The sequence below is a fragment of the Eleginops maclovinus genome, chromosome 8, assembly GCF_036324505.1.
Source record: "Eleginops maclovinus isolate JMC-PN-2008 ecotype Puerto Natales chromosome 8, JC_Emac_rtc_rv5, whole genome shotgun sequence".
Classification (NCBI taxonomy): Eukaryota; Metazoa; Chordata; class Actinopteri; order Perciformes; family Eleginopidae; genus Eleginops; species Eleginops maclovinus.
This window is the reverse complement of record NC_086356.1, coordinates 9,771,076-9,785,236: the sequence shown is the minus strand read 5'-3', so window position 1 is coordinate 9,785,236 and position 14,161 is coordinate 9,771,076. Positions and strand designations below refer to the sequence as shown.

At 39.5% G+C, this 14,161-nt stretch overlaps 1 protein-coding gene across 4 annotated transcripts in view; it reads right to left on the bottom strand.

Moving 5' to 3' along the window:
* Positions 1–5,801: 5,801 nt before the first annotated feature.
* The window catches only part of strbp (spermatid perinuclear RNA binding protein), a 73,879-nt gene continuing 65,519 nt past the window's right edge, over positions 5,802–14,161 (bottom strand). For 2 of the 4 annotated variants that reach the window (XR_010166280.1, XR_010166281.1), the window contains exons 19-20: positions 11,775–13,249; positions 5,802–11,282 (exon numbers count right to left, since the gene is read on the bottom strand). Coding sequence is in view for 2 of the 4 variants with exons in the window: in XM_063889472.1 (XP_063745542.1) it covers positions 11,188–11,282 (95 nt within the window). In the remaining 2 variants the exon portion in view is untranslated. The remainder of the gene's footprint in view (positions 11,283–11,774; positions 13,250–14,161) is intronic. The other 2 variants (XM_063889472.1, XM_063889473.1) reach the window with 1 other exon arrangement.

Sequence of the window (14,161 nt, the reverse complement as noted above, 5' to 3'; positions counted from 1 at the left end):
CGCACAGAACCTTGTGATTCCTGCTGCACTTGAACACACCTTCAACCCCCCACCCTCCCGCTGTCAGGCCCAGCTGCTAGGTGACCTTCGACCTCTGAACTCCACTAGCAGGGTCACGTGTGGTACTTCGTTGAGCAGGGTGACAGACGGTTTAGTTTTTCACACTTCAGTCGGATATTTGGGTTCTCTTTTACCACCACACACACACACTGAATTACACTTGGCTGCTTTATGTGGGACACCTGCTTCTATTTCTGTCAAACGTGCATACAATCTCAAATCGTTTTGTCACTTTCTAGCTCAGAATAGTACAGAAGGCAAGATGTTGGATCGGAACGATGTAATAATTAAAGGTGCTAGACGAGGAACACAAAATGGTGAGAAGAACAGAAACACGTTATCAGGATGGATGGATACGATCAGCAGTGTAAGCCTTAATGTTAAATCTTAAATTAAACTGCTTACCATCGAGACAAAGAACATGAAGCCCCTGATTGATGGCTGAAAAAAGCTAAATGATGCAACAAATGATAGTTTACTTTGTCACATGCTGATGATAGAAAGCTTAAAATTGGCTCCGTAGTGTCAACTCACAGCCACGGTGTAGAAAAGCATCGCTATCGTCCATCATCTCCAGATAAATCCAGTGACATGACAGAAATCTGGGTTTTTTCCGCCTTCCTGCACACCACTCAGCGGGAACACCTTTGGGAGGAGGTGGAACAGGAGTACAAGCATCTCGCAGCCTCTAAAAATCAGCAGGAATTGATCAGCTTTATTGAACCTGTATGGAGCGAAGTCTCTGTGAAACATTTTGAACTGCTTGCTGAATTCGTGCCTCAAAGAATTCATCATGTTCAGGGGGCCATTGCAGATATTACTTGGTACTGAGAGGGTAGACATATCATAGTGGACGTGATTGTAGAAGCAGGAAACTGACATGCATAAAAACTGCAGAAGTGAAACTGCACCTATAGCTTGGATCAGTATCACGGAAGTTGCACCATCGGTCGCAGGACTTCAGAGGTCAAAGCAGAAGTCAAGCTGACATGCTCGCTAAATCAGTCAGAGGCGATGGGGGGTTTCAAAAGTGCATGTGTGTGTGTGTTTTCATATCTTAATAGAAAGGGGGCATCCATTTTTCCATTTCTATTCACTGATCAAATTAGACTGGAAAATACAAACAAACTATCTTTCTGTTTCCAGCCTAAACTGAACATTTTAATTTAACTTGAAGGTGGAATCTGATTGGCTGAAATCTGCTGGTGATGTCAGAAGAAAGACCAAGATGAAGTTGTTCCTCTAAAGGCACTGGGTTGTATATAACAAACATTTAAAAATAATTACTGAGTTTTTGTTCATGATTTTCTACTCTGTAACGATAACTGATGTTGCCTACTTGTATCTACCAACCTGCTGCCGTGCTACAGTTTAATTCACAACAATGTTTTATGTTTTTATTTTTGCTCTGAGCTTCTCAGTCAAACTGCTGTTTGGTTAATTAAATGCCAAAACGTAGCTTTATTATACAACAACAAAAACATTATCAACGTGTGGACATTGTAATAGTGTAGGATGCATTGTGTATACTTCATGAATTTCAATATAAAGATATCGACACAAAAAAGTCCTGCCTGTTTCTTTTTTCTGCTTCTATAAAATAATAAATGAAATAAAAATCCAACCCGTCGACAACTCAATATTGGCCAATCGGTATTAGAACTTTACTTGAATTACAGAATTACATTAAAAGATAACCAAAAATGCCGTGTGATAAAATGTCATAACACAGGTCATATTATCTGTAATGACCTGGCTCAGGCAGTCACGACAAAAAGGGAGACCACGCCATTATTAACGTTTAAACAATGTTTTATCTAACAAATCAGACCAAATTAAATGTCCAAATGAGATGTGATGATCGGTCAGTGCTTTGTGATGAGCATGAGTGAAGTTTGTGTCAATGTTGTAAAGTGCAAACCAAGCAGAAGAGTAGACCAGTCTGTTAAGGCAGCCATTAGTGAGAGGGGGGAGACTAGAGCCACTGCAGGAGCTTAAGTAGTAGCACACCAGGCCCAGGTGACAGATACTCAATGTTGTCACCCACAGGGGCATCACAGAATGCCAATAAAAAGTTATAAAAAGTAATTGGGTTTTGCATTTGTAACTGTTCCCAAAGTTCAACGCCAGCTTCTATAAAATCTAAAAAGCTCCCTCCTTCCATTTCATATTAGTGCTGAAATGGAGAAACAGAAGAGAGGAGGCCCAGGCTGCTATAATCACAATTCTTCAACTCGCCTCTTGGGAACACTTCCTGGACATCTGAGGGAGTTTTGAACACGAAAATAAACCTGTTTTCTTCCAGCTAATTATGTGAAAACAGCCTCTATCTTTCAGCTACTTGAAGAAACCGTTTCCCTTGAGCTGGACGGAAATCTCTTTTTAGCCTTAAGTTACTTTGGCACTCTCTCATCCTTTCCCTCTAAGAACATCCCTCATAACATATGGCTGCATGCTATCTGCGTCAGGACTGAGCTATTTTCTGCTTCGGCGTTAGTGTATAATGTAGTGCGCCTTAATACAGTATATCATTTGGAGTGTTTATAACTCAGTGCAGCCCATAAAATTATCACCTTTAGTTTTGACAGCCCTTGGTGATCTTGGCTCTGCATTTGCCACTGGGGCCGCAGATCGCAAACGGTACGCATGTTGATTTGGAAACCCAGTACCTGTGGCAGATGGAGGTAACAGGCATCAGAATTATGCAATCAGCTTGACACTCCCCCCCCCTACCTTCCTCTTACTGTCCTGCGTTACAGAGCTATAAATAAGAGCCGCGAGACAGCAACTCAGTAAAATCCAAAGGTGGAATGCTGATGGGACAGGCATCTTCAGTTGCTGTGCAGCTCACTTGTCGATGATTTGTGACTCGGGGATGCAACTCTGTGTATTTATGTATGTGAGCGTGTGTTGGAGGGGCGGTATGGAGCTTTTTGGACCCGAGAGCCACCCAACAACCTCCTGAACCCCCTGTCACCTGATCTCATGACTGCAGAATCTCGCACTGAATTTGTGATGCTCTGAAAAGTTTTCAACAGCTTCTTTGTCATGCAACGCAGTCACTCCAACAAAGTGCCACATTGTATGACAACTATGGACAAATAGGACTAGGGCTTAAATTGGGCCGCAGCTGTCATCAGCCTCGCCGATCGTTAACAATGTAAATCTTTCCAAAAAAACCCCACAAAGTATAGCATGTTTAGAATTTTGAAAAATGACATAGTAAAGAGTTGAACAATATAGTTAAATATAATGTGATCCATCAGAAAAACGAATATCATCCGTCTAGCGGTTAGGGTTCCTGGTTTTCACTCCCAGTACAGGAACAGGTTGTAAATGTGCATTTGCTCAACCCTACGATGAACATGACAGTTTCCCTAAAAAATAAGTACATGTTGTATATTATGTCCAAAAATATAAAGTATGTCGACAGTTTAATAGTAGTATGTCAGAAAAAATACAAATTATTTTATGCTGAAAACTTTAAAAAAAAACATTTTACCAGAAATAAGTCAACAATTTGAAAAATATGACATGATTAAAATTTCTGAAAATTGGCATGGTATAGAGTTGAAAATCATAGACAAGAGCATATTTTGATGTGATCCATCAATAAAAGTTATTTTTAGATATATCTCCCATATGGTCTAGCGGTTGGGATTCCTGGTTTTCACCCAGGCGGCCCGGTATGGGAATAAGTGTTGTATGTGCAGTTACTCAATCCTGTGAGTTTCCCCAAAAAGAGCAAGTAGGCCTATGTATAGTATGTCCAAAATGTCAATATGTACATGTATATATATATATAGTGTGTCAACAATTTGAAAAAAGAAGACATAGTAAAGAATATTGAACATTTCTGAAAAAAACATTAGTGGTATTACAAAACTTCAGAAAAAACAACCTAGTTAAATATGTTTGAAGTGTTGTATGTTTAAAGTATTTAAAAAAACAACATAGTATGATAATAGTCCACTTTGTGAATCGGTATTGGTAAATCTTTACCAGCGTTGTTGTTATCTATAGACAGCTGATGCCGTGTGTCAAGAGGGAAGGCTGTCATATCAAACTGATTTGTGAGGGACAGTTTCCTGTTACTGGCTGAAATACTAAACGAGTTGCTGTGAACTTGTCAGCAATCCTGGGTAATTTATTGCCCTGCAGGGTAGCCTATGAACCAGGACCCTGCATACAGATGCCTCTGGTATAATGTTTCTGAGTAGTTTTACAGATTAGTTTGTAAATAACTCTGAGATTATTGGGAATGTAACTTGAAAGCAGGAAGGGGTACAAAAGAGAGAGATGTTGCTTCTAAACCTTCTATGTTAATTTCTCATAAAATGCAAAGCTTTTCGTTGTTATAAAAAGTCTTTTAAACTAAACGTCTGTAGGAATGTAAACATAGCAGATTTTTGTCTATTTCAAAAAATTATACTATAAAATGTTAAATATTTTTAGTAAAAATAGGAACTGAACACAATCCTTTAATAAATTCCAAGCAGGGTTTAATATTTCAAGATGGCTGTCAGCAAAAGTACTATCCTTTTCCCCTCTGTCTTGTTTGCGTTTCTCAGACAAAAGCACCATTTTTTTCCACTTTTGTTGTTATTTTTAATTTAAAAAAACACACAAACACATACTCATTGCTTGCAGGGTGACTGGCAGCTGTGTCTGGTTGCTGGTGGCATCCACTGCTGAAGATGTCACTGGATCCTCAGACTCAGCCGTCAGCAGAGTCGCTCTGCAGATGATTGACAGCTCATGTGCTGAAACTCTTAAAAGACGAAGTTGCCAATTATCTCCCATAACCTTGACTCTGTGATTATAGTTTGACATAACGACACAAGTATATCACTATTAGCTTTCAGAATGTAGCACTATGTGGGCAGTATAAAGAGGAACTATAATAACAATTTTCCAACATACAAAACGAGCTCAGATGATTATGTGCAGACTTTATGTGAGGAGGAAAGTCAGCTTCATCATTTGACTGCAGCCCACATTTTTATTGTTGGATATTGTGTTATAGCTAAGTGTCATATATGGTTAATTCGCCGGTTTTATTATATTTTATATATGCGTTCAACATGGCCATCCTCAAGTGTCAGTAGTTTGTATCATGTCCTGTGGTGTATGTAATTGTTGATGTGTTCAATCCCACAATTGACTACGCTCACTCAGTTTACGTTCCAAGAGAACTCAAAGGTCCCCTATTATACTCTTTTTCAACATTATATTATAGGTCTCAGATATGAGATCTTAGATATATTATACATATCTATAATATAATATAATCCAAGGCGATTTACTTACTCCATACTGTGGACAATCCCCACAGGAACAATTTGGGGTGAAGTGACTTGCCCAAGGACACAACGACATGCTGATAGCAGTGGGGATTGAACCTGTGTTGTCTATTTTTTTTCTAATTGTTTACACACTGTATATATATTTTAATACATGTTGGGCATTCTATACTAGATGTACTTGCTCTTTTTGGGAAGTAGGATTGAGCAACTGCACATATAACCCGTATTCCCACAATGGGAGTTGAACCCGGGCCACCTGTGACATTACAAAGGGGCCAAATCTGATCAGCTCATTTTCAGGTTTTGATATTGATGTATCAGGATAACAGAGACAGCATTTTTTCCTGAAACTTTATATACCTCCAAACAAAGAGGGGACACGTGGAAGTGGAATTTGCATAATAGGTGACCTTCAAAAAAAGAAAAGGTACTCACTTATAGAGATTCAGCACTTTATCAGATTTATTTTCAGTTTGTCAAGCATAGATTATGTCAAAAACAGTGACAACCACAGATCATCACTGCTGTGTATGTTGCTACTAATCAATACAGCAAGTTCAAATGATTAATTGTCATTGACCTTTGTTCAGCACGACCTGTGAGACTCCCACCCTGTCATTGTTACATTTCACACAAAAATCACTTTGATAAATTCATGAATCAAACAGATTCTGTGGACAAGATATCACTTCATAGGCAGCATCGTAAAACAATTTATTTTTAAACCCCTTTTTGTCAAAAATAAAATTTAAAAATCATATATATACAGGAAAAAATAAACACTCATCACCCGTAAGACGCTACTTTTGTCCGAACATAATAAATAAAAGTTGAAAGAAACATGAATCTCAACAGGGGTGGATGCGCCCAAAACAACTCTCACACACAAGATCAAAAGATATATAGATGTATATATATGTATGTCTCCATATATATTCTGTATATATGCTTCTCTACAAAAAAGCAAGTTTACTCTCTCTATGAGTAAATACATTCTACTCTACAATCACTATAACGACAGTGTACATTCCCAACCAAAATGCTTTGATCGTTTATCAAGAGGATACTGGACTTATCAGTAGACCATGACCAGAAAATATGCAACAACATGCTAAATGTGACTGCAATAATGTGTGTCTGTGTGCGTGCGTATGGGTGTGAAATAACTTCACATCATCCTCCAGTTGATGTCCTAGCCAGACGAACACACAAACTCACAGGTGTTCCCGTCCCCACGACACACACATGCACACACACCAGGAGAAAAGGATGCGTTCAGCAGTTAGTCTGGTTTGCTTTGCCTCGGCAGTTGAAACGTGATCCCGGATCTATTTCTGCTGCCCTGCAGAGTTCAGATGATGGACTTTCTGGCCCTTTCTGCAGCTATTCTTCCTCTGCTTTCAGACACATTTAGCTCCTAGAGTCTCTGTGCTAATGCAAGAGGGAGCAGAAAAGTTTCCTTCATTTCCACACAGGATATCAGACTTTTCTTCTTTCCTTTTACCTGGTATTTATTAACTGTCTAGATGGCGAGTACCGCATCCCATACCGTATGCTTTCTAACTTCTGAGACAGCAAAGATTATCAGATATTTGAAACAAAGGCTTCAGAGTGTTTGGTGTCTGGATAAATTCCATCCCGCAGAACAATCCAGAACCCATTTACAGCCAGCGACTCTGCATCGTTTCCTATCCTATTTGACCTTTGACCTGGCAGCGGGATGAAGAGTAGCCTGAGGGAAATCGGGCGACTGGCAGCAAAAGCACTCTTTAACTACTGAACATATTGCAGCATCTAAACGCGCAAAGCTACTGCATTTGGTGCCAAAAAAACTTTTCTTTCCTCCCTTTTTTCTCCTGTCAGCAAAGCTTATGTTGTCCACGGATAACTGCTGGTTCTCCAAAAAACAAAAGTAACATCCATTATATACAGTGCTACAGACAGCCTGTTATAAAGCACCAAGAAAACAAATAGGGGCGATGTGTTTTCTCAGCTATACATGGCTCAAATCCTAAAGTACAAACAAGGCCTAACCACTTGTACAATTCTCACTACATACAATCTTATGTTTGACATACAAACCATGAGGAAAGGAATGTCGCGCAGTCTCAATGTGCTCAGCTGTGATGGTCATTGGGTTATTTATATATACGATTACTTCTGTGTCTATTTGCATAAACCTCTGTGTCAGGTGGCCCTGAGAACAATGTGTGAGTGTGTGTTTTGTGCTTATAAGATTTACAGGTGTAGTTAGCACATGCCCACAGAGAGGCTGTGTATGTCAAAGTGTAGTTGGAGGGAGGTTTGTTTACAACGGCTGCCATGTTTTCCTGTTTCATAGTGATCTCTCAGACCTTTTATGGGAACAATGGGAAGAAAACACAAATGGACACAACTCTCTAACTCTTCAAACAGCGTTTCCATGAAAGCACTGCAGGGGAAAAAGCATCACATATTCATGATGGTGCCACAGCATTGCAAAGGCAGATCTAAACTATTTGAATATTTTTCATGAACTAAATAAATCGGTTTTCATATCAACTGCGAAAGGAGCAGCATTATTGAAATTCTTATCTTCGTACCTCATGCCCTTCTACATCATCACCAAATATATGTTTGCTAAAGAACAACAACATTAGATAATTCTTTATTTTTTCCCTGCAATAATCCGGTGCATACTACAAACATCATGGTTAATTAGAACTATAAATGTTAGTCAAACAAGTAAGGGTTTTCAGGGGAGTGGTAAAAAGTTATTGTCCTAACGTATCACTGTAAAGCCTAACAAGAAACACACATTAGGTGCCTCTGCCTCACTGAGGACAACTCCCAACCTCTACAGGGACCAGATGCCTTATTTAACACCGACCGTGTTTCCCTGAGCTCTCACTCTGAGCGTGGTTGTCTAGCCAACAGACCAAGAGGACAGGTCAGTAGTCAGGGTGACTCCACCAGCGTGTCTGTTCAGTCACAGGGGAAATGAAAAGGTTGCTTACTGAGGTATGAATATCTGCCTTATTAATGTGGGCCATCTGGACAGAGAGGACGGTGGCAGAGCGAGAGGGCAGAGGGGAAATCAGGAGAAATTCTTAGCCGATAGAGAAGCTCTGTTTCCACACAGTAAAGCTCTGAGTTATTCACCTCAACGTGAATTCCATTCAAGGATGAAAACGGCAAAGCAGTGCCCCTCTCAGACGAGATGAGAGGGCCAGAGGTGCTCTGTGATTTGGGGGGAAATGCTTGGAATAGCTAAGCAAATTTGTCGTGCGGAGAACAGTGGCAACCATGGATGTGGGTTTTTGCTGTAACAGACACACTGTGTGGATAAATCCAAGTGTTTATGTCAAGGATCCAGCTGCCCAAACGTAAATGACAGAGATTTTCCTTTATATCTGAAAAATTCTCTTGACTATCAGCTCAGTCGTGTTGCAAAATATAACCTTAATTTGACTCAAAGTCTTGAAAACAATGGGCTTTGAGGTGTTAGGAAGTCTATCGCCTCGTTCTCAGACATCATTTTAGTTTTATCAAAGCTGAAGCAAACACAGGAGATCAAACAGGTGCCCAGATCAAGGCGAGCGTGAGGAGAATCATAGCCTTTTGATGCACATTCTGGTCGATTTTGTCTCTGCTGACTGACACCTTGTCTCTATTAAAGGCTAAAAATAAAATAAAACTGATGAATAGCTTTTAGAAGTCCCACACAGCACTGAAAAGGTACTTTGTGTATCCTGTGACTGCTTTCTGATTGATTACAGCCCAAAGTTAGACCCAACATACTTAAGCGTAAAGCACTTTAGAGTTTAATGGAACACCTCATCTCTCACTCTAACTACTAGCTGCGTAAATACAACTTGCAATATGTGCTGAAGCAGCGTTCATTAGACAATACTAGGACTACACAGTCAAACACAATAAAGCAACATTCATGAATTTTTAAGACTAAAAATGATAACCAAACTAACTTCACTCCCCAAATCTCTCAGGAACAGTTCATCAACATTGAGACTGGTCTTAAAAAGCAGAAACACTGACTAGTGTTAGGAGGTTTCAAAACTTTTAAAAAGCCAACTTCTGACTCAAAATACAGGTGTCTAAAGTGTCTCATGGTAAAAATGTTCAGAAGATGTTGCCTAACAGAGATCTACGGTAATGCAGTGTGTGTGCTTGATTGACAGGTGTCTCAGCCACTGTGATTGAACTTGGCATGCACCAGTCCAGCCTTTCTTTCTTAATACCAATACAGAGTTCTGATTGTATATATGGGGATATACCTAATGTTTAATGAGTAAATCTCACTCTGTGGAACTTATTAGAATCCTTAAATGTACTGAAGCATGAGGCCAGAGATTGCAGTGGTTGACTGGTCAGACATGTTGGATTTTTAGGTTTCGGTGACCGGGCAAAAGAAACCAAAGGTAAACTCCTTCCTCCCAAGTTCCTACAGCTGACATAACCAACCCATGACAAATGCTCATTCCCAGACAGACACACCAATCAAATTCGAATCTCCTTTTCTGAGCTATACCTTTAATTATTTAGCCAGTAACTTGTGAGATGTCCTTCCCATTTTTTAAGACACGCCCTTTGACAAAGCTGTACCTGCCACCAGTGGCATCATGTCCCTACAGTAAAAGAGGGTGGAGGGAAAGGTGTGTGTGAATGTGTGTGTTTGCAGAAAGATGGAACAGTAATGTGAGTGAGCTGTGCTTTTGGTCCCTAAGGCGAGCGGGACAGAGTGTTGATGGGTGTTATGGAAGATGGAGCAGTGCGTACATCAGAGTATACACATACTATACACATACAGTACTCTATGTTTAATAACAGTATTCCCTGCCAGCAGTGAGACTTTAGAAAATGTGCTTCTTGACAGGAAAAGTGTGTGTGCCTGGGTGTGCACAGGTGTGAATAGGTGATGAGTGTGTTCAGTAGTAGTGAGCACCTCTGGTCCGGGCTACGTAAACAAACCTCAGGCAGCAGAGAGCGTGCTCAGAAAGGCTCAGAAAGACATCAAAGATAAAGGAGAAGTAAGGAGAGGAAGGAGGAAAAGAAAGAAGGAAGCATAAATATTCTAACAGCACAGGTTAATAGGAATACCAAAGATAATATTGCATCTCCTAGAACTAGCTTCAATTGCTCAGTGTATATAAAATTGGAAGAAAGCTATACTGTGATATTACAGTTACATCTCACGTTATAATTCTAAAATAATTTATACCAACAATAGTTATATTTTATAGAATATTTACATAAATACATCATCATATAGTAATATTATTGTCATCACAATGTTATAGAAACATACACCATACATATATGTGTATATAGTCATGTTATAGCCACACTTACACACACATACAATGAATATACAATCAGAATGAGCTATTGCAATGCTGTGTTGGGTAAAACTCCATCGGACATTCACATCTTCTCAACTCAGTAAGCTTGGAGAGAGGAGTTCTGGTGTATTGCTATAAGAAAGAAGTTCAGTCCAGCCTCGCACTGTCACAGCTGAACGTTCCTCGTACAATCCGAGTATTGCTTTGTTTAAAGTTTCTCTCCTCTGAAGTGATAATCTGGTTGGAGAATAGAGAATACAGAAAGTGGAGCGTTGAGCCTCTCGGTCAGTAGGTGAGATTTTTACTCCACTGCTGACAGAACGTTTTTTTTTCCGGCGGACTGATCAAACAGAAACAGTTTTAGATCTGTGAGTCCAATCACCTGCATCAAAAGGCAGCCCGCTTAGAGAAGGACAGAAAAATAGGCGTCCTGCATGTACAGACAGGTAAGTGTGAAGAGAGTTTCCAACAACCTTCTGCCACTAGAAGTCAGAGAAGAGATCCTGAGGACCCAGATGAATGATAAAAGGAGCGAGGGTCCGCGGCTGGTAGAAGGGATTGTCAATGAAAAGACCACCTGCAGTGAAGAGAAGAACAGGGACAAAGAGAACAGAAGGATTACTAGTCATGTATAGAGATTCATAAAAGACAATGAAGGAACAAGAGGCAATTCCATAGGGACAAAGAAATCTAATCTTTTTTTTTTCTAGGACAAGGTTACTTCAAGTGTCCTTGAGCGGTTCTTGGAAATGTTCCCAAAAAAAGATCATAAACTGGGTGACAGAAAAAGTGCAACATTTTGGGAAATACACGAGTTAAAAGTAAAGACACGATAGATTACAGAAGTCTTATATCTATCAGTCAAGTTAAAGCTGAATCCATTAGACAGGGAATATACTGTATAAATATCTTGATCTCAGGAGTAAAAACCTTGTACAGAAAAGTAACACAACAAAAATGAACAGGGAAGTTAACCTTTAACCATTTGAAATTGAAGTGGATATTTTGTGATGTCAGAAACAAATATAGTTTTAAAGGATTTACAACAACTCAATGGAGCTCAACCAACCATTGGATAAGATACTGGGTCCTCTCATCCAATGGCTGCGCCTCATATCTGTAACCATGGAGACGTCGTCAGGTGGTTATATCTTGATGGTTAGATGACTCAGGCAGGTGAAGTGCCACCAAAACTCTGTCCTGACTGATGCTGACCTTTGATTAGCTTATGTTTTATTCTGTTTTAAGTGAAGTTTTACTTTTTTATTTACTACTATTTCTTAAAAATTTGAATTGTTTCAGTAGCTCAGTTGGTACTAATCTTTACTTAAAGGTAAAGCATAGACGTGCAAAAACAACCAATCCAACAATGGCTGTGATATAATGGAACAACATAAAGCACACTGCGAAGATATGAATTCATGTTGGTCCCAAAGGTTATGTTTATGGTTGGCATGCATTACCAACAATGACGTCTGATATCGAGCAAACAGGACAATATAGTGATATAGATTTAGTCTTTGTAAATAAAATATGTTGTCTTTCCAACAATGAGTTCCCAGAATGCTGCTGAAAAACGGCTGCAGATATCAACCTTTAGGAGCTCTGCATTCACTCCAGTTGATAACTCCCGATAGCTGTGGGGAATCCGCCAAATATTAATCCACGTAAGGTAATGGGATCGTGCAGATGAATGCATGATGCAGGATCCGACAAAAGCTTTCTGAATTCAATCGTTGTCTTCTCGCCTTTCCCTCTGAATATCTATAAACTGAGGGTCAAAAGGATGTAACGAGACGCCCTGAGCTACACGCAAAGATTGAAATTCAATCCTTGAGCGGTATGAGAGTGGAATATTAAAGATTGATGCAAGTTTAGGACACAGTTTTGTAGGCAGGTTGAAAGAGTAAGTAAATCGTTTCACATCGCACCTGGAAACATAATCCCAAAAAGTCTAAATCTATCCCAAAGTGCATCGAAGCCCTTTGTACTGTAAAAGATATCAGACAGTGTTCAGCTTCGTACAGGAAATAAACTTTATTCTTTTTCAACATTATTTATTTATACCTATACATCCTTCACAAGGCTTATTATTATTATTCACTTTTTATAGAGAATATGTGTTGAGTGTATCATATTGCAGAAGCTATCCTCTCCCTTGCAAAGAATAAACACAAGGCTAAAATAGACAATTTAGACTCAACGTATGAGGTCACAATTCACAGTAAAATCCTTCAAGTTTTTGTTTATCTCTTGAGAACTCAAACCTGCATTCTTTTCCATATTCATAAACGTTTCAGGAAACAGTAGGAAAAGAAAAAAAAATGCTTTCCCAAACATTTAGCTCAGGTCTTCTCCCATCATTGATTTTGTAGAAAAAAGTTTCCCTTCTAGTAAAAAACAGGTTGTGCGGTTTGGATGAAGCATTTGGTATGTATGACAAAGCGTTTGGTGTGTGTCTCCTGAGCTAAAAGAAGTGGTAGTAGGGGACGGGGTAGGTGGGCATTTTCATGACAGGCAACAGAAGCATTCTCTTTGGCAAACCTAGAGGGGAGACATGAGAAGAGCTCTGCATGAGTCCAGGGCAACAAATAAACCAAATGTGTCTGTTCTTCCTACACTACACACTACGCTACATCTAGGTCCAACCAACAGCCCTCTGAACAAACATGGCTCCCAAAGGGGGAGTCTCTCTGAGTGAGAGGAAATGGAGAGGGTTGCCTGTTCATCAGTGGTTAGAGAAACCGAGAGGCAGAGTTAAAGAGAGGAAAACAAATGGCCAAAGATGAGATTACTTTTGATTTATTACAAACTGGGTCTTGTTTCTGTAGTTTTAATAATCTTTTAAATCTGTTATGAAAATCATGAAGTTAATTGCTCGATGTGATGAGCTAATCCTTAAGAAAGCACACGTCAAAGCGATTGCCTTAGTTCCTTTTTCAATCACTTTGATATATCAGGGTTTGCTTTTACACAGCCAGATCTCTCAGCAATTCCCCTGATGAGTACAATGCTTTTATTATTTTATAATGATAAACAGACCCATGGTGTAATAAAGTGTAATAACTCTTTAAGGAGACAGTTTTGCCCTGTAAGCTTAATCACACTTCCTGCTGTTGAAAAAGCATGACCCGCCCATGTCTGCCTCTGATTGGCCACTTGTTAACTTCGATTGTTTGGATTGGTTAGGCATGAGGAGGGAGATTGGTTAGGGTTAGAAGCCAATCAGAGGAAGAGACGGAAAATTAAGGAAGGAAAGTCCCTTATTATATAGGAAATGGGTCATTTTGGAAGAGCTTTGAAATAAAGCCTGTGTCCAATATGGTATAACGCCCTGTCCTATAATATAATGTTCTGTGCTTTACAGTGTGTTCTAGTGTTCCTGTAAACCAATCAGTATTTTAATATGCGCGCCAACAAGAAAGCCCAAAGCAGAGTACAGGGAAAAGTAGGGTA